Source organism: Pungitius pungitius, chromosome 1 (genome assembly GCF_949316345.1).
Source record: "Pungitius pungitius chromosome 1, fPunPun2.1, whole genome shotgun sequence".
In the NCBI taxonomy this organism is placed as follows: domain Eukaryota; kingdom Metazoa; phylum Chordata; class Actinopteri; order Perciformes; family Gasterosteidae; genus Pungitius; species Pungitius pungitius.
This window is the reverse complement of record NC_084900.1, coordinates 1,523,029-1,542,684: the sequence shown is the minus strand read 5'-3', so window position 1 is coordinate 1,542,684 and position 19,656 is coordinate 1,523,029. Positions and strand designations below refer to the sequence as shown.

Below are 19,656 nucleotides of genomic sequence, written 5' to 3'. Positions count from 1 at the left end.
TGATCTACACCATCAGCAGCACACATTCACCTCATTGGACGATTCACACAGTGGGCACAGCTACAGTTCTGGACATTAATGTGCAAATGGGGGTAACCTTGGAGGATATTAGAGGCTTCTTTGGCAACACCAACACGAGGTAGCAAGAAAAATTTAGAAAATGAGCAGCACCGTGAGGACCGAACCAACGACCACGACTGCTCGGCTCCGAGGTCCCACCGGCCCTGAGGCCAGGTTCACGGGGGGGGGGTCGGCCTCTGCAGAGAGACCAAACAGATGCAGGTCAGCGTCCAGATGTTCTCTGTAGTCGACTGCTAATCTGTGCTGGAGCCATTTGTTGGATGTTAAAATTAACAATTAACATTTTTAACAGGTGAGGCTGCCTTTTCTGCTCAATAGTCATCCCATAAATTGAATATGTTCTTGTATATGTTCAAGTATGCTTAGATTGGTTGGTTTGTTTGCTTGTGAGTTACGGCAACACCATGGGCCCCTGTGGTTATTTACAAAGGACCAGCATGCACTGGGGTGACGATGTCTCTGTTGCTGATAAATGATGATTCTTACATTCAATAGAGTAATTAAAGGCAGTGTTTCCCATACCATTATAACAGGCCTGACTACCACCCCCCCCCCTCCTTAAGATGTAGACCACGAGAAACACTGAAAGGTGCATCATGTGAGAGAAGTCTTCTTGTTAGTGGGAGGGCAAAGAAGCAGAAGATGGAGCCGAGCACCTTAAGACAACAGAACACATCTGTACTGCAGACAATCCGTAGCTCAGCTCACCTTTGACCCTCAGGTACTGCATCCCCCTGTTCGAGTTCTCCCCATCAAAGCCTGCGATGCAGATGTAGGTGCCGGAGTCGTTGAGCCTCAAGTCGATGAAGACGCACTCGATGCGGCCCTGCTGAGCGAGCTCCAGGTTGCACCGCACCCGCCCCCTGTAGAGCTGGTCCTGGAACAGCTCAAGCTGGTACAGGTTGTCGTACAGGTAGACGCTTCTTACCAACTTCACGCTCCAGATGTCTACGTACAGCGAGGCGCGGGGGGCGTCGGCCTTCAGAGGGATCCCCCAGGTGAGCGTGACGTTGCAATGTTCTTGCGCCTGGATCCCGATCAGAGCGGCGTGTGCTGTGGAGATGTTGAAGGAAATAAAGAGAGACTATAAAGGAACTCCATCCGTCACATGTGTTGGCTCTCATGGAAGACAAATCACAGATGTCCTCTGGGACGACGTGAACTCACCAAATAGAAGACAGAGTGAAGCAGGAATCAGGATCTTCCAGTCCACCATGTTTGCTCGAGCATCCTGGGGAGCACAGAACATTTGATTATTATTATAATCCAGAAAACTGGATGTTGTCCAGCCCCACAACGATGTGATAATCAAAAGCTTTTTCTTAGTGCTGAGTTAGAAAATCTTTGCCCTGTTTTGCTGAAGATTTCAAAGTCAGAGACCAAGCAGGATGTGCCAGCAAGGCCAGACAGTCTGGCAGGATGGGGGTGCCCTGACTGATGTCGTTGAGAACTAGAAAACAGACGTATAGACAGAAGCTTCTTGGGTTACATATATGGGAGCTGTTTCTGTCCTGATTAAGGAAGCAAGGTCAGCGGGTCAACCAGCAGATGTGTAAGATAAGGGGGGTTCACACCACACCATCCAACATCCACACTTTGTTCATTGTTTACGTTAGGCTACGAGTTCTGGACATTGGATGTGACCGGATCTTTAGATGCGGGGGGAGGAAGATCCTCCCCTACGCCAGCTTAGGGCCAATAGGAATCTTTCCTTCTCTGTCTCAGTGGGTTATAAAACATGATGTTCTTGCTGATGTTAGGGTGTGTGTTCTTCCAGCCTGCGGGCCGGCAGGATTGCTCCTGCCTTTGCAAACGCAGCGTTGATACTTTAACTGTGATCTGACGAATAAATCTACCAGAAGGAGAGAAGTTGTTTGGCTGAATTCTTCCAGACGTCCCCATCCAGGCTTCACATTTTTGAACACGTGCCTCTGATGCGTTTGTTCGATCCTTCTCTTTTTAAATTATCTAACAGATGACATCACCAGCTACTCTAACGTTTTCACTGTAGTGCACCAATAACAAAGTCAAAGAATTACAAAGAAACATCATACCATGATAATAAATCCGTTAAATGGGACTTTTTTAACTCAATGGAATCCTAAAAACGTGCAGGTAGTTTGGTGTTTGCAGACATGCAGCCACACTGACGCGTAGGAGACCTACTAAAGAGAGATCTTTAGAATATGACCCTGGTCCTTCCGTACACTTGACTCACTACTCACAATTATTTGAATCATTTCTGCTAGAGGAACTGAATGTTTTGTAAATCTTTTACATTGTTCAATATGTGCACATGCCTTGGCCGACCTTCTTCTTCTGTGGTGTTAATCAGCAGCTTGCGTCCTTTTGTGACCGGCTGATGATGATTGGCTCTTCTGCCTTAAGTCCCGCCTCTCTTTGTGTAGAAGTATTTGTCTGCTCGTGCTGAGGTCGCAGGCAGGAACGTGGTTATGGTTATTTTACAGGTACTTTGAACGAGTGTGTATGCATTGGAAGTTTTTAAATAAGGTTGATATGTGTTTGGATGATGTTTTGCTTATGTTTTGTTGACATCTCTAGTGTTTGATTTTATATTTCGTTTTTTAGACTAATGCTAATTTTTTGGGGGATTTTGTTCAGCAGCTAGCTAAATACGTGTGTCTGGTGTTTTTATATCAAATTCACAATTTCATTCCAAACGTTTTGATTATAGGGTGTATGTGAGGATGTGGCCACTAGTGAGAAAGACATCCCCCTGGGATTGTTGTGTGTTATACTTTTTGTATGCGTCTGTCATTGTATTCATTGTTTTATTGTTAATAAACAAACCACCTCCATCCCCCACACTTTTGAAAAGCTTGCTACGCCCCTGGAATGAAGGGTGTAGCCTGAGAGGCACAGCATGAAAACCTTTGGGGGTAAAACCATTGGTACTTGTCTACAGTACAGGGTTTCCCCGACCACTAGAACACCCCACACCATCGACTCTACCCCCCCCCCCCTCCCTGAGAAAGTGTGTCGATAAAACAAATTAGAAAAAAAAGAAAGATGTAAGATCTTTGTCCACGCATGTTTTAGTAAAAGAGTCAAAGTGCCGAGTGACGCAGTAAAAGCTCGTCGTTCGTGAGCAGCGGCAGTTAAAAGTAACAATAATAATAATAAAAACACCCACCTGTACATCCTTGGATCAATAAACGGTGGAAGAACGAGGAGACTCGGCTCACAGGACGGACAACGGGTGATGAATATAATGGTTTTCAGGCACACATTGATTTCTCCTGCTGTTGCATCTCGGTACGCGTGCTGCGTCGTGCTGATCTGAAAGCGCGGCTCAACTGTAACATAGTTTCAGAATCGCAAGTGTGGGCAAAGCAGGAAGCGAGTCGCCCACATGGAAACGCCCCGGTGTTGGGTTCTGGAAAGCCCCTCGAGAGAGATCATATGGAATGCCGTTTTATTACATATTAAATAAATGAATAAATGCATAATGAAATAAATAAACGAGGCAATAAATATATATATATATATATATATTTATTATATATATATATATATATATATATATATATATATATTTATTAACTTCTGAAGAGCACCAAGATGTTTGACTGCAGGAATGTGAAGACACATTGTTATGTGCACACTCCGCTCCAGCTGTAGGACTCAAGTAGGTCTGTTTAAGGCTGAAGAGGCAACAATGAAAGTCTCTTTTTCAGTGAAGGCGTCTGAAAAAACAATTAACCTCTCATTTCATCTCCTTTGCTCCGTTTCAACAGCTTTCTGGACGACGTACAGCGAATATCTGACGCTTCTTATGTGGCCACCCAGCAGGACGCCCTGAGGGTCACACAGTACCCCGTCGACATGGAGGGTGTGGTGTTCAGGTGAGGGTTTGACGTTTGGGTAAAATGACTCCACATTGTCATGACTCATGACCTTCTCAAGGTGAACTGTGCTATGCAGCTGCAACCAGCAGGAGGCAGCAATGGTCCAGAGGTGATGTTTTAAATCAGACCTTGATGCTGCGTCACAGACTGAAGGCACATTGATCGACAGCATCAAAACAACTGAGCTCACTAGCAGAACGCTTCTCACCTGCAGGTCCATTTCCTGTTGATATGTACCCTGGTGATTGTTGTTGTGTTACGATGCAGTGATGTCGTCAAAGTGGCGCCCTGATGATTTGACCCTGTGGCTGCAGGACGGTGGACGTGGGCAGCCAGCGGTCCGAGAGGAGGAAGTGGATCAACTGTTGTGAGGCGGTCACTTCCGTCTTGTTCCTGGCGGCGATCAGCGGGTGCGATGAGGTCCTCCTCGAGTCCGTCCATGAGGTGAGACCTCCTGCCCCGATGGTCCTTGGGTCATTTGAGGATGACCTTGAGTTCTATAGAGTGGTCCATCATCACCACAAAGTGGCTGCAACAGGCCTCCGTTCCTCAACAAGATGGATCTGCTGGAGGAGAAGATCCTGCACTCGCACTTGGCCGACTACGATGGTGAGGGTCAACGAGCCGGCGGCTCAATACGTCGTCGGTTCGTTTAAAAATGCTGTCTTCAAAGGGAAGTTTCTTTGGAAAGTAGGTCCCAGTGTTACTAAAATGTCCCTCACATTATAGTCTGATGTCCTCTATCCTTTATGTGTCTACCGGAGCCCCCCTGGTGTCTCTGACGGGTCCCTTCTCTCGGGTGGGACATCGATGCGGCACAAGAATTCGTCCTGGAAAGGTTTATCTGTTCCTACGAGGACACTGATCACTTCACCTGCACCTCGGACACAGTCAACATCCGCGCCGTCTTCAGGGCGGTGAAGAACCGCATCTTCATCCACCCGAAAGACTTCAGGCTCAACGATCAGCGGAGTCATGGAGACGGCGGACTTCCCCCGGAGGAGTGGAGCGGACAGTCGGTCGATGGTCACTAGCTCGGTGCTGAAGATAATGACCGCCGCTGACCTTTGGTGACGTCACAGGCCAATGAGCGGCTTCTGTAGGTCTCTGCACGCCAACGCCATAGCAACCATCATTACTGCGTGATGGCGATGACCTCTATGAATCACATTCGGAGTTCGTCCACCTGTCCCCTACGTGGGGAGACATGAAAAGACAAATAACAAATGCAAACTGAAGGGCCTCCCCATGAGTGATAATACAGGCTCATATACAGTATATTTATATATTATTCCATGTGTCAGCTACGGCTGTGGTACGAGGACATTTGCACCAGCCAAGAGTGTTTCCCCAACCATCCCAACAGGGGGCACCCCCTCCCTGAAAGAATGTGCAATTACACAAACATCTACATACACACTGAAGTGTTTATTTGACAGACTGACATCACAGTGCAAATAGTATTGATTCAGTGCTTGAGCGGGACGGAGGGAAAAGGTGCGCTGCTCAAAGGCACCGTCAGGAAGTTGAGTGCAGTTTTTTTTTTAAATAAGTTTCACACGTCATCAGGAAAAATAAATATGAAAAAACACGTCCGACAGGAAAATGGAATCATCCGGAGCTGGAGATCAAGGGATTTCTAACAGATATTCAGTCATTTAAATCTGGTTTCAAAAGTAGAACAAAAATGTCTTCATTAGTAAACATTGAACATCAGGACAGACCTGATATCCAAATGTTACCATTCAAAGAACTAATTAACTAAAGAATACTGTACATAAATAACATTTAGCATTAACAAACGTGATTTACTCATTTAGTGAAATCTTAATGGTAAACATTTACTTATTAAACATCAAATCAGTTTTACCACCCTACGAGTGGCCAGTTAGCATCAAGCTACTTCATGGAGCTAAATGACTCGCAGCAGGATCTGAACTTGCTCATCAGTGCAAAAAAACCAAACAGACTTCATGTTTTACAGCAACAAACAAAACACACAACAACATGTTCAGAACATAAAGGAACAAAAGCTTCCAAAGCGGATCACCATGTTCCTCTTTGAGGTAACACCATGCTATGCTAACCGAGCTAAACCATCTCCTGGAGACGTTACATTACATGTCATCAAGAGACCTGCAGCTCCTCAACCACCAAAACAACTAAAAACATCCACTTTGCTCTTTTACTTCTTTAGAGTCTCAGACTCAAGAGATTTATTGTCCTGTACAGTTGATTCTATAAGAAGGAAATTCTTATTCTGCTATGCTTGTCTTGAGCTGTTCAGCAGCCTGATGGGCCCCCGGGTGAAAACGTCTTGCTGGTCTCTTGGTTCTGGACTTGAGGATGTTCCTGGTGGAGTAGACGTCCTGTAGTGAGGGGAAGGCTGTACAAATGTCTGAATAGTTTGGTTTGAAAGCCAAATTCCCTCAACCTTCTTGGTGATCTGGAGTGTGTTGTGAGACCAGGGGACCATGTCAGTCTCACCCATGTAAAGGGGTCCGACCGGGTGGAGGATATTTGACTGGACCTGCCAAAGGCTTAACTTTAGTGTAGACATGGGGGGGGGGGTATCTGGCAGGTGTATCAGTGATCCAGCGTGTTCTCCTCTCTGGTTGTGCATTTAATAAACTGTTTGTACTGTAAGTTCATGGCTGAGGTTTGGCCGGGTCGGTCCGCTCCACACGCTGTATCTGGTCTGAGCAGCTTGAAGCCCGCCAGCTAGAGTCCGGTATCGATCCACAGAGCCACGTCTCCACGAAGCAAACCACGGAGAAAAGTGTCCGTCTCTTCTCACCAGCAGTTGAAGTTGGTCCAGTTTGTTGCTCAGTGACACGTTTGAGAGAAAGGTGCCTGGCAGCGGCGTGCGAGAACCAACGAGCCAAGAGACCGATCCATGACAGGTTCATTATTATTGGGAGGGGGCGACGGCACGTGGTTACGCCCCTGGGACCTGCTGCTCTGCATCAACTACCATGGAGCCTTTGAGCAAGGCGCCTAGACCATAAGAGGTTTGGTTGAAGCGCCGTCACACCTGAGACGCTGTGGGAACATTTAAAGAAATGGTCATACACAAAGACACAAAAGCACAACCAGAAGCACCTAAACATTCAGTTGTCTTACGTTGTCTCTGCGGCGTTTAAGTGCACATGCAGCGACTGCCCCCCCCAGGACCAGCAGGACGCACATCAGCCCCGAGATGAGAGTGCCCAGGTAGAGCCGGCCACCTGAAGACGAGAGACAAAAGGCTTCAGTCACTGGACACGAACAGCATCGACTGTGGGACAAGTTGATGTGGTCGTCATGACAACAGCCCCTGGTGTGTCTCCGTATTAAAAAGTTTAACTTTTTTTTTTCCCCCAATGAAAGAAAGTTATGCAACTGTCTTTTAGCGACCTGCCAATCGGCCTGTAGCCAAGACATTTTCTCACCTGTTTCGGCCTCCTCATCTGGATTTGGGAGACTTTGGGGATGCAGATGCACCTTCGTCTTATCATCTTCTTGTGCTGAAACACCACAAGTTTAAATTATAGTCTGCAAAAAGTGTTTAAAGTGTTTAGTGCCGAGGAAGCAACCGAGCAGTAAAAACATGCTCACCAACAACCAGCTCGACCACCAGCTCCTTCACCTGGCCAGGTAACTTGGGGATGTGACACCTGTATCGTCCCCGGTCGGCCGGCGTCACGCGCCTGATGGTGAGCGAAGCGTCGCCGACTTTCAGGGCGTCCGTGTACAGCTGCGTCCTCCCGGCGTACTCCGGGATCTTCATGTCGGGGACCTCCCGGCCGCGGCGGCGGAGGTGCACGTACCCGACCCGGCTCAGCGGATCGGCCGGGTCGGGCTTCAGGTCGGCCATGGACCACTCCAGCGTCAAGTTGGCCACGTCGAAGGCCGGCCGCAGGAGGCACGGCAGGACGACGTCGTCGCCCGGAGACGCCGTGACGGGCTGGCGTGGGCCGACCAGCAGAGGAGCATCTGGAACACAAGGAGGCACACAGCAAGTATTTTCTAGTCATGATTAACAGCAGGATCGGTCGAGGCATGGCAGATTTTAAGGACCAATAAAGCAGATTTCACTACACCATTGCTAAAAAACACTGAACTATTTAGATGTATAAAGTTGTTTGAATAAGTCCAAAAGACTTTCAGATCGAAGTCAAATGAATCAAAAACCAGCTGAGGAGAAAAAACTGAAGCTGAAACGTAGTTTGTGATTTCTGCTCCAGTTTAAATGATTCTGTTATTCTGTTATGATTCACGAGTCCTGACCCAAGTCACAAGATGCAGCCATCATCATCATCCTCCTCCTCCGGGCAACATGTGGCTCCCTTACCAGCAACCATGTGACAGCCTCTGCACACTGTAGTTTAACTTGGTGTCTATTTCTTGGTAAAATTGTACCTTTACATAAAACACACACACACCCTGGTTATGAGGACGTATGTGTTGGACCCTTCATTCCATGAAGCTTCCTACCTTGTAAGTAGACATTTTGAGTGATCTATACTTTACTGGAATATATATTTATTTATCAGACGACTTTTTACTTCTACTCCTTCGATTTTAAATATAGCCTCGTTACCCCCATTTCATTTTGGCTTGTTTTCATTCCATCTTTCACAGATCAGAACTACTTTTAACTACTTGTTTTTCAGAACTCGTGCGCACAGAATGAATGAATGACGGCTAAACAGAAAGTAAGAATGTACCGTAACTGACCGAACTCACCGTCAAACGGCGTCCGGTCCGCGGAACCAAACCCTGAGAACAGCGCGAGGAGAAAGACCGGGAGGAGCGGCAGGGAGCCGCGGAGGTGAAGCATGAACCCGGCCGGTAAGAACGCGAGGACTCGGTGAGGTGCAGCGGGCTGTTTGAACGCTCGTATCATGACGCCCGTTTTAAAATAACGTGGGATGCGTCAGTGTGACGTCATGGCGCAAATGACGTGTTTGGAATTTAGACACGCCTAGTTTCCGTGAACGAGTCACGATGAACTAGTGATAATAATGTTATACCTACAAACCAAAATCAATAATTATTCAAGCGAAGCCCTCTTTTTCAAATAATCAAATTCATTAAACAATTGTTGTGATTATTATGATTTTGTGATTATTAAGAATATAAAATAATATCTGTTTTGTGAAAAAAAATTCTGAAACCAAAATATTAAGTAAGTAATGTCAGAGAAAACTATATACATATAAAAAATATAGTATGTATATTATATATATTAATTATATAAAACATATAAAATAATATGTATATTATATAAATATATATTTACAAAATAATATACTTATACACAAAAAATACCTTGTTTCCTGATGCAGCCTTTGGACCTTTGACGTTTTTCTGCTCATGAAAAACCTCGTCGTCGTGAAAACAAAGAAATCAAGATCGAGCTCATGGGAGGAGAAGGAGGCCACAGCCTGCGCCGCACAGGAAGCCCGAGTGGGCGTCTGTGATGTGAGCGTCAGCTTCAGGTGGGACACGCTGTCCGTCAGTCAGTCAGATCGTCGTCATGGAGATAACCACACTGTGCGCCGTGGTCGGTGAGTACTGGTTCTGTTCCTTTGGGTCGTTTTCTTCTAGTTTACAAGGAAAAAGTTTCTTTCCTCATTTAAATAACAGATTGAAAACTTAAAAAACCAAACTATGGCCCAAAGATAACGCTGCGCAACACTAGATCGCCCCCCGTCGAGCTTGTTCATGTGTTCATGGATCTTTGGTGTTTATTCATATCTTCATATTCAATTTTAATATTGTTTTTTCTTAAAAATAACAACAAGTGCACCCTCCAGATGTTTGGTCTCTGCAGCTTCCTCTCTAGCTGCTCTTCACGCTGCTGCAGCTACAGTCACACCTTCAGCGTGGGGGGGTTAAGGTATCAAATAACACCTATGATACAACACATGGGTACAGTGTACACGCTGTTCATCCAGTGCAGCAGAGACAGACAGAAGGTGGGAGGAAGAGAGGGACCTTCAGTGCCTCCAACCTTTCAAGTGCTTCATTTTAAAAAGAGATGAAATGTAACAAACACCATGAAGTCCAGGAGACACATCGTCACTTTGTAAGCGAGGGACCGACATCCTGCCTCAACCAAGGCGACACAACGGGTGTCTCATTTCAACCTCATTTCTGAGGTCAAGTCAGAGTAAAACAATAATAATAAAAATAATAATAATAATAATCAGGACAAACCAGCGAGTTTGCGTTAAAGGGGGAAAGAAGCGCTTCCTGTGACCTCTGTGACCTCTGCGAGAGGAGCCTCACTAACAAGCGGCTCCTCCTCCTGCAGCCGCCCTGAGGGTCGACCCCGACAGATCCCAGTTCTTCCAGTACGAGTCGGTCTCCCTGAGCTGTGGGGGGCCGGGAGCCCCCCCCGACTGGAGGGTGAGGAAGAACACGTCCACCAGCGGCGACCAAGACTGCTCAGAAGGACCCGACCCGTCCTGCTGCCACATCGATGACCTTTTCCCTCTGGACTCCGGGACGTACTGGTGTGAGTCGGCGGGGGGGCGGCGCGGGGAGGCCGTCGACATCTTTGTCACCGGTGGGTTTAAAGAGAAGGAATTAAGAAGAGGGAACAATAGACGTCTATGAGGAAATGACTCTACTTCTGTGTAGTGACCAGCAGGGGGCGACTCCTCTGCTCCCATAGACGTCAATGAGGAAATTACTCTACTTCTCTCTTGATTTATTCCATCAGTAAACATTGTAAACATGAGTTTATCGCAGCATGATGTTCATTTAGTAGATTATGATCCACGTGAGAGGTCAAGCTGAGGAGACACCGCGATGGTTATTTATGCTACAGAGGCTCTTCTTCTTCTGTGGTTCTTCAGGCAGACATGTGACCCTGGAGAGTCCCGTCCTCCCCGTGGCGGAGGGGGACCACGTGACCCTTCGCTGCAGAACCTCGGCGACCTCCTCCTCCGACGTCTCGGCCAACTTCTACAAAGACGGGCTCCTCATCGCCAGCAGCCCCACGAGCAACATCACCGTCCACGCCGTCTCCAAGGAGGACGAGGGGCTCTACGCCTGTAACATCTCTGGAGACGGATGGTCTGCAGCGAGCCGGCTGACTGTCAGAGGTGAGGTCACATGTTCCGACTGGACCTCCATCCACGTGGGCGGTCGAGAGGGAAGCATCTACAGCGATGTTGTGCTAACTGTAATAGTTCCGCATTACTGGAGGAAAGAGGAACATCTAACATCGATATCTCAGCCCAAAACAATCCAGGCTGATGAATGTGACCTCAGGTAACCGGTTTGGGGTGAACTGTCTCTTTAATGGCCCCGAAAACCACTTCTATGGAAGTGTCTTCTTAAGATTTTCAAAATAAAGTCAGACAACAAGAGAGATGTAGGGACACAGATTTGGGCTCGTCCTCCACTGAAGGACTTTAAAGTCTGTTTGTTTTGAAGCAGGCCGACCCGAGCCCCCGGCCCCCACCCTTGTACATCCTGAGGTGGGCGGCTGCCTCTCGCTGCTGGTGGTGTTGGTGGTGTTGGTGGTGGTGCTGGTGGTGGTGGTGCTGGTGGTGCTCTGCCTGTGGAGGAGCTGCAAAGGTCAGCCAGTTGACTCGTGGTTGAATCCATTTCCTGTTTCCTGCCCTTTGACCCTCACCGTTGCTCTGCAGGTGAAGAGCTGTCGTACACCGACGTCCCCGTGACACGGGGAGACCGCCCCCCCGCCGCCCCGACAGGTAAACAAAGAAAGGTCGATTGATCTATTAAGGTGTTTGTATCCATTGTCACAGTGACAAAGCATGACAGAACGCTCCCTTTTATCAGGATGACCCAGTTTCTATTTTAGACCTTGTTGGTTTGTTGTCGCTGTTGATTGAACATCTTAGAGATGAAGTAATTAACACTATGACGAGAACATCAATCAATCTTTGTGATTGTGATTCTCTGCCTGCTTTTCATATGTTAGTGAAGAAGTGGAAACACATCTAATAAGTATATCACCAGATAAAAAATACAACGTCTGCACAGGGGCTACTTTGACCGTTGATACATTTGACTGAATCATTGTTTAGTTTCATAAAGTTGATCATCAATGAGGACCGATAATCATTGTTCATGAATCAAAGGTTATTTCCTCTTTGTTTCAGCTCAAGAAAAAACCTCTTTGTCTGAAACAAGTAACATTCATGTAAAATCCAACTGGGACGTAGTGTTTCCATTATTCTGTCCACCCCCTCGCTGCCTGTTAACTGTCCCAACGTGTCCTCCTCAGATGATTCGTCCTTCTACTCCATGCTCATGATGACAAACGCCTGACAGGAAGCGACGTCCAACAAATGTATGGATTTATGGATTAAACTGCAGAAATCTGGAGGAAACTGAGTGGCTTCATTATTATTCAAGTGTTTACTAATTTACTGCTACTTTATTTACTAACAATGTATCGCTCTCATGACAACAGCGCGTGACATCATAGTTTCTTCCATGTGTCATTAATAAGTAACGTGCTTGGGGTAAATATAGGAGACCTATAAATAACCTTTTTATTTATTTGTGTGGGCGGAAGCAGCCGGTTCATTCCTTCATTCCTTCACGTCAAACACCTCGTCAGCCTGAGTCACCACGGCTGGAACCCCGGGTCAGGTGACATGAGATCAGATGACACGATGAATAGAAAGAAGTTGTTTTGAAAAAATGTGGAAACGGGTCATGAGGAAAAAAAAAGTATTGGTTAAATCAATAAATATTTTCCCCAGTGAGTCATGAAGGAAACAAGTTTCATGATGATGTGAAGCTTGAATATTCTCGAGTGTTTTGTCTGTTACTACATCTCAACCTCGAGGGATCCAATGTTGAAGGAGAATTTAATGAATAAATACAAGAACGGAAACTTTTTTAAACCAGATACATTTTCTCTTTTGGCTTCTAAGAGCCGATAAAAACATATAAAACACACAATTTTAAAACACCAGATGAATGAAAATTGAAAATTCTGCTTCATTCACGCTGCTATTGGCCGGCATTTGCACCGCGTGACAGGAAGTGGTTCTTCTTCTTCTTCTTCTTCTTCATTCGGGACAGTACGGGACAATCAGGGCTCCCTTTAGTCTCCACTTGAGCTGCAGGAGGACCAGAGGAGAGAAACGGTTAACGGGTGTGACATCATCACCCTCCTCTTCTTCTTCTCTGGCTTCCTGTGTTCTACGCAGTTTGCCTTCGCTGCTGTGACTTCCTGTCCGCTCGTAACCAAATGTGTTGATTTACAAACGGTGCGAAAACCCCAGAATCAAACCTGTGACGGCAGGCCTCCTGTCACATGTCAGTGAAACAGGAAGTGAAGCAGGGCTGGGTCTAGACAGGCATGTATGAGGGGGCAGCCACAAATCTTGAGGGGGCATTGTGCTCCAGCACCTAGTTTGAAGGGGCACAACATTTATTTGAGGGGGCCAGGCCCCGTCTTGCCCCTGCCTAGACCCGGCCCTGATGGGAAGCCACCTCATGAACACCGAGCCACGAGACTCATTTACCCACAAGCATCAACAAGATCTACATTTCATATTATTATTAGAATATAACGTCACACCCCAACAGGTTCCTGCACCATCAACACTTGAAGAACTTTGGGTAGATTTTGCTGATGAAGACAAGAAGAGGAGCTTCTTCTCCGTTATCTTACCTCGGGCCCTCCTTCTGTACAGGTGTATGCACAGGATGAGAATGACGGTGTAGAGGAGGAACAGCAGGGTGGAGCACAGCAGCTTGGGAACCGTCATGAAGGGTGGAGGAGGAGAAGGAAGAGGAGAAGGAGGAGTGGGAGGCCTCGCTGCACTGGATGTGTGTTGTGTTGTATCATACGTTTTATTTGATACCTTAATCGGTTTCTGTTGCGCAACGTCATGTTTGGGCCATCATTTAGTAATTTAAGTTTTCAATCCGACGTTTCGATGAGGAAAGAAACTTTTTCCTTGTAAACTAGAAGAAAACGACCCAAATGAACAGAACCAGTACACACCGACCACGGTGTACAGTGTGGTTATCTCCATGGCGACGGTCTGACTGAAGCTGGCGCTCACAGACGAGCACTCGGGCTTCCTGCGGGGACTGTGGCCTCCTTTTCCCCCGATTACCTCAATCTTGTTACATATACATATCATTTTATATTTATATATATATACATATTATTTTATAATTTTTCATATTAGTTTAAATATATATATTTGTATAATATATATATATAATATACATGCTATTTGTTTTTGTATATATATAAATATATGCGCACAATTTCTAAGATGTGAGGATTTTCTTCAGGCTTTTCTTATTCACTTAATAAATTGGTTTCAGACTGTTTTGGTTTATTTTAACAAAACACATATTATTTTATATTCTATATTATTACAATAGTGATGATCATAATCATAAAAGTGTTTAATAAGTTTGATCATTTGAAATTGAGGTGGATAAACAAGAGGGCTTCCTTTGAATAATTATTGATTTTATATCGTTTATCTTTCCCAATACAACGTGAACAAATCAATACTTTTTGTTTAGAATTAACGGAAACACTTGAAGTCTTGATGATGTTTGTTGCTGATTTTTATAAATACTATAATATATAAATAAATAATCTGTGTGCTCACAGCTATTTCTGCTCATCTTCAAGCTCTCTGACTTTACAAAGGTCATTGTGACTCTAAAAAAGCTCATGATCTACTCCCATAGAAACCAAGCTGTGTAAATACCAGCCACGCAGTCATTTGTGCCATGACGTCACACTGATGCATCCCACGGACCAGAACGCTGTTTAACCGTGAGTTCGGCTTTTTATGGTACCTCACCTGCATTTACATGGACACATGTCAATATTAGTGCTGTCAAACGCTTAAAATATTTATTCGATTAATCACATTCATGTCATAGTTAACATGAATTTCAAAATTTAAATCAAATGAATCACAATTAATCACAATTAATCTCAAATCTTTATTCTAAATGTCCCTTCATTTATTTTTTCCATCGTTTTTAATGCTCTTATCAAAATGGAAAACTTGGACTTCCTTTATGCAAATGTTTTGTTTCTTTGAAAAACAACAACGCCCCAAACAGGGTGGTACAAAATAAAGTGATAAAGTGCACATTTCAGGTGAACAAGGACTCAGCCTGTAGTGCAGTGATAGGGCACAGTGGGTGATAATTATGCTTTTGGAACATCTTATACAAATTGATCATGTGCAGCTAAGGAGTGGTACAGCACCAGCTGACTGGAACACAGGATGTTGTACACATAAGCGCGTGCATGTGAACTCTGCACCCCCGACACAGGCAAAATATCACTACATAGGAGTAGAAATCAATACTCTGCACCCCTTTAGAACAGAGGAAGCCCCCGCCCCCATGTTCCACCCTGTTGTTGTGTATGTGTGATGGATGCGAATAAAAGGCTGTTGTAAAGGAAAGTTCGTTGGAAGTGGACACTGCATACGCTGTGTGGCTGGGCTTCCCCTTTGCAAAGTGAAATATATACGACTTGTCTGTGGTTTGTTCTCAGCTCTCGGTAAGGTAGCAGAAATACCTATCATGCAGTTAAACCAGAGCTTAATATTGATCAAAGCAGTCAGGCCTTATTTCAGAAACAATGAACCGTCACGGTGAGGTTACCAATAAAAGGTGAGCTACTACTTCTTTGCTTTCAGCAGCTACTCAAACAGAAAAGCCTGTTGACATTTTTAGGCAACAGTCATGCACCCCCCCCCCCCCCAAATATATATATATTTTCTTTTTTCAAAGAAAACGTTCTCTTGACGTTGTCAAAATGGGTTTGCATTAACATCGTTATTAGCTGACTGATCGTATTTAACTGACAGCACTAATAAATGTGTGAAATAATAAATCCATTAATATCAGCAGAAAGGTGCACTGAAATTCAAGTGTCTCCGGAGTTGACTGCAGTTTTCTAGGGAGACATAATAATAGTGTTGATGTGTTTCCTTTTAGTACCATTTAACCATAACGAACTGCGTGCTGGAGAAGTGTCGACAAACCTCAATCTGCAACAACGTGAACCAACACTGACTCACAGCACCTGTAAGACAGGTAGAGCGAGCTAGTTCACCTGTCCCACCCCCATAGCTGCTGGGCTGCGTAGTGGGATAAATGATTCAGGTCAGGAAAGTGACTCTTCTTCTAGGGAATGCACTTCATCCTATACAACACATTACTGCCACCTGCAGGCATATGTCAGGCCGTCAGGTGTAATCTTTATTATTGTTCGGTCTGAAACAGCGCGCCCAGTGACGGGTGGTGCAGCAATATTGTTGTTCGGGTGGAAATCGGGAGAAAGGTCGGTCCGGGAGATTTTCGGGAGGGGCTTTGAAACATAGGGAGGGTTGACATGTCTGGTCATCGCAGCCCTGGACCATCAGCAGCACAAACTCACAGCAGAGTGGGATAAACTGCAGAGGCTCGAGACCCTTCTAGAGCCATGCAGGGAAATCAGTCTGTAACTTATCAAATAACATTGATTTGATTATTTGATAATAATCTGTGCATTATTTTTTTGATTATTTAAAAAAAAAAAATCAAATATCAATAACATGTGTTTATGTAAAAAATAATAATGATGATAATAATGATAATTATGTATCTGTGTCCTGTTATTTATCTTTAGTATGCATTTCAGAAAGAAAAAATGGTTAGGATTCAGGTGTGATTAATCATGATTAATCCACTGAAAATTCAGATTAATTTGATTGAAATTTTTAATCATTTGACAGCCCTAATAAAAACCAAAAATATGCAGGAACTATAGGCCTGCATTTATCATTATTGAAATGTGCTTCATTTGGAAGAAAGTCGGGGTGTGACTGACTTTAGCCACTAATTACATTAGCGTATTTAACAGTGAATCCCCGACCCCTGCTCCCCCCCCCCTTATCTGACCGTTCCATTTGGGTGACCCAGAGGTGACCTGTCCCCCGCGCGCCCCTCCCTTTTCCACAGCTTCTGTGCACAGCACCTCCAGCAAGCAGGGCGCCAATCTGACAACCCCCCACACAGTGAAACGATAGATGATAGAAAACTGCTTACGGGCGGCTGCCTGGTTTGCCCCTGCCCAGAACCGCCACTGGTTCTACAGGAACATCACTGGCTTCTAAAGAACCTTTAGAACCATCAGGTTTATGTCTGGTGTTTCATATTCAGAGTAACTAATGGATGTACTCGTGATACTTCTTCAGTAACAACACACAGAGTTTTCTGATGGTTTATTGTGTTTAGAAAAGGTTTCATTGCAGTAAACATTACATTACATTACAGGTCATTTAGCTGACGCTTTTATCCAAAGCGATGTACAATAAGTGCAAGTAAAAATATATGACTGTAAGAATCACATGATTGAGTTATTGAGTCGTTGATATTGATTTCACACAGAAAAGCTGAGAATCACACGTAAAAGAAGCAGAGTCCTGCTTTCAGGGCCCCCAGCATCCAGAGTCCAGGTGTCGATCCAGCTTTTCCTTCCAGCTGACGAGAAGCAGGACCACAACCAAGACCAGGACCGGGTTCAGTGACTGGGGACCAGGATCCGTCCTGGTTTAAAGAGAAGAACAATCAGCAAAAAATGCAGATACAGGACCCATCAAACCAGACTGAACTGGTCTGAAACAATAGAAAGGTGTCAGAGGTAGCAGGTGAACCAGGTCCAGACTCTGGTTGACCTCCTGGAGGACTCCTCTTATTCTGGACCAATCTGGACCATCAGTGAACATAAGTGAGCTCTGTTCTGACCTGTGGCTTTCCTCTTGTAGTAGATGAATCCAGCCAGAGACAAAGTCAGACCCAAGATCAGTCCCGAGGCTCCGATGGCAACCTTGTTCCTCTCAGACTCGGGCATGGACGGGTCTGAGGACAGACACGAAGACGGGTTAGCAGAGACAGATGAAGAAGCAGACAGACAGGTACACAGACAGACAGGTACTTACCCCAGTTGGTAACCAGAGGTTTACTCAGACTCATGTGCTCCACCACACACGCAATCTTCTCTCCAGACCTGCTGACACACAAACAGCACATCAGTGGTTATCTTCATAAACCTGGACCTAGACCTAAACCTGGACCAACTGGACCTGGACCTGAAGCTAAACTGAACCTATCGAGCTGAAGCTAGCTGGACCTGGAGCAACTGAACATGAAGGTGGACTCACCTGGGCGTGTACTCCAGGTGGGAGTGGGTCTGGTAGTACCAATCCCCGTCTGCCAGCTCGTCGGTGGAAGTGACCCCGGTGGTCTCTGGCTGTCCGTCTCTGGTCCACCTCACTATGATGGTCTGGGGGTAGAAGTCATAGACGCTGCAGACCAACATGGATGAAGGTCCATCACCAGGGGGGGTCTCAGAGTGCAGCGTGACGTAGGGCTTAACTGGAGACAACGTATGAGATGGTGAGGGTTTGTTATATGAGCTCACTAGTACAGGTATTAGTACTAGGAGTACTTAAAGAGTAGCAGTAGTACCACCTGCAGTACAAGTACCAGTCATGTACTGGTTTTTCAGAGATAAAAACACTCAATGAGAAAACTCATAGAACAACGGTGCACCTTGCTGGTAGAGAATGATCCCAGAGAGGTTCTACAGGTTCCCATTGAATTTTAATAGTTCTCAGGTGGCTCATAGAGATGTGAGGGTTCTCTGAGAGTCTGAAAGATTTTGGTTGAAGTTCTACTCAATAATATCCATGAATACTTGAATTCAAAACCGTTTCCTCTGTTTTATATTGTATCATTTCATTATATCATATAATACAGCAATAAGATACGAGAGGCTGTTATTGTTGAATAATGTAACACTTTGAGGGTCTTGTTAGGCCCAACGCGCAGTGAAGGCAACACTCAAAATGTTACACAATTATAATAATGTAATTATAATAATGACAAACAAGGATGATAATAATGATAACTATGTAATAACAATAATGTCGCTCTAACTCACCTGACTTAGTCAGAACATTGTCGTAACCCATCTGGATGTGGTAATGACAGATGCTCTTCTTATTGCGCATCATATACAGATAATTATCTTGTTCGTTCCAGTAATCAGCGTCCTTCTGTCCTTGTTTAGTGAAGCCGACAAACTTCCCCACTGAGCTGTTGAACCTGAGAGTTTCTAACTTGTTGAAGTAGACAGACCTGATGTACTCGATGTCCTTCATCGCCGTGGAGTTAAAGAGACAACGCTCCACCACAACCTCCATGTATCCATCTGAAGAGCAGATACCATCACTGATAAATCAACGCCCAGTGTATTGATCAGTGTATTGATCCACAAACTTTGAATTGATGAGTTTATTGATCAGTAGTCAGAGTATTGATCCTACCTGCTGCGTGGACGCCGATGAAGAGGAGGGAGATGCTGAGGAAGGATGGAGCCATGTCGCTGTGTTCACTGGACAAACTGACAAAGAGTCGCTCTGAGCTGCTGTAAAAAGAAGAGCACAGGTCACATGACCTTCGTTATCATCGTCATCACCTGTTACCTGGCAGACAACATCAGCAGAGTGATTATCAGTAGTATAGATGTTATAATACATTAGTAATATAGTGATTAGGAATATCATGAACATCATTATGATGTAATGATTGTGATTTCTATTATTTTGTCAGATTAACATTTCTGTTGTAATAACGTTATTATTATTATCATTGTTAATATTTATACTACAATTAAATATTGTTATAT

At 45.0% G+C, this 19,656-nt stretch overlaps 3 protein-coding genes across 6 annotated transcripts; 1 reads left to right on the top strand and 2 right to left on the bottom strand.

Moving 5' to 3' along the window:
- Positions 1-5,251: 5,251 nt before the first annotated feature.
- On the bottom strand, positions 5,252-8,814 carry LOC119223042 (myelin-oligodendrocyte glycoprotein-like). 2 transcript variants are annotated; one of them, XM_037480135.2, is made up of 5 exons: positions 8,679-8,814; positions 7,548-7,925; positions 7,382-7,456; positions 7,074-7,177; positions 5,252-6,992 (listed from the first exon to the last, which is right to left on the bottom strand). In XM_037480135.2, the coding sequence occupies exons 1-5, from the start codon at positions 8,770-8,772 to the stop codon at positions 6,948-6,950; spliced, it is 696 nt and encodes a 231-aa protein (XP_037336032.2). In that variant the 5' UTR covers positions 8,773-8,814; the 3' UTR covers positions 5,252-6,947. The 2 variants fall into 2 exon arrangements, with proteins under 2 accessions (XP_037336032.2, XP_037336030.2); XM_037480133.2 differs by having other exon boundaries at positions 8,670-8,803.
- Positions 8,815-9,304: 490 nt separating this feature from the next.
- On the top strand, positions 9,305-12,295 carry LOC119223025 (low affinity immunoglobulin gamma Fc region receptor II-like). Of its 3 annotated transcripts, none has more exons than XM_037480107.2 (6): positions 9,305-9,502; positions 10,252-10,506; positions 10,799-11,047; positions 11,385-11,525; positions 11,597-11,662; positions 12,199-12,295. In XM_037480107.2, the coding sequence occupies exons 1-6, from the start codon at positions 9,472-9,474 to the stop codon at positions 12,240-12,242; spliced, it is 786 nt and encodes a 261-aa protein (XP_037336004.2). In that variant the 5' UTR covers positions 9,305-9,471; the 3' UTR covers positions 12,243-12,295. The 3 variants fall into 3 exon arrangements, with proteins under 3 accessions (XP_037336004.2, XP_062416602.1, XP_037336005.2); XM_062560618.1 differs by having other exon boundaries at positions 11,382-11,525; XM_037480108.2 differs by lacking the exon at positions 11,385-11,525.
- Positions 12,296-17,182: 4,887 nt separating this feature from the next.
- On the bottom strand, positions 17,183-19,370 carry LOC119223034 (H-2 class II histocompatibility antigen, E-S beta chain-like). Its single transcript, XM_037480121.2, has 6 exons — positions 19,295-19,370; positions 18,910-19,179; positions 18,128-18,341; positions 17,906-17,973; positions 17,712-17,825; positions 17,183-17,513 (listed from the first exon to the last, which is right to left on the bottom strand). The coding sequence occupies exons 1-6, from the start codon at positions 19,347-19,349 to the stop codon at positions 17,488-17,490; spliced, it is 747 nt and encodes a 248-aa protein (XP_037336018.2). The 5' UTR covers positions 19,350-19,370; the 3' UTR covers positions 17,183-17,487.
- Between the last annotated feature and the right edge of the window lie 286 nt (positions 19,371-19,656).

What these genes read in the sequence shown, in the direction of transcription:
- LOC119223042 (XM_037480133.2), bottom strand. Translation starts at nt 8,772, where the DNA reads ATGCTTCACCTCCGCGGCTCCCTGCCGCTCCTCCCGGTCTTTCTCCTC. An exon ending in GGTGGTCGAGCTGGTTGTTG is followed by an intron (nt 7,457 to 7,547) that starts GTGAGCATGTTT and finishes GTGGTGTTTCAG; the next exon opens with CACAAGAAGATGATAAGACG. An exon ending in AGATGAGGAGGCCGAAACAG is followed by an intron (nt 7,178 to 7,381) that starts GTGAGAAAATGT and finishes TCTCGTCTTCAG; the next exon opens with GTGGCCGGCTCTACCTGGGC.
- LOC119223025 (XM_062560618.1), top strand. Translation starts at nt 9,472, where the DNA reads ATGGAGATAACCACACTGTGCGCCGTGGTCG. An exon ending in CGTCGACATCTTTGTCACCG is followed by an intron (nt 10,507 to 10,798) that starts GTGGGTTTAAAG and finishes GTGGTTCTTCAG; the next exon opens with GCAGACATGTGACCCTGGAG. An exon ending in GAGCCGGCTGACTGTCAGAG is followed by an intron (nt 11,048 to 11,381) that starts GTGAGGTCACAT and finishes TTTGTTTTGAAG; the next exon opens with CAGGCCGACCCGAGCCCCCG.
- LOC119223034 (XM_037480121.2), bottom strand. Translation starts at nt 19,349, where the DNA reads ATGGCTCCATCCTTCCTCAGCATCTCCCTCCTCTTCATCGGCGTCCAC. An exon ending in CACCTGGAGTACACGCCCAG is followed by an intron (nt 17,974 to 18,127) that starts GTGAGTCCACCT and finishes GTGTGTCAGCAG; the next exon opens with GTCTGGAGAGAAGATTGCGT. An exon ending in ACCTCTGGTTACCAACTGGG is followed by an intron (nt 17,826 to 17,905) that starts GTAAGTACCTGT and finishes GTCTGTCCTCAG; the next exon opens with ACCCGTCCATGCCCGAGTCT.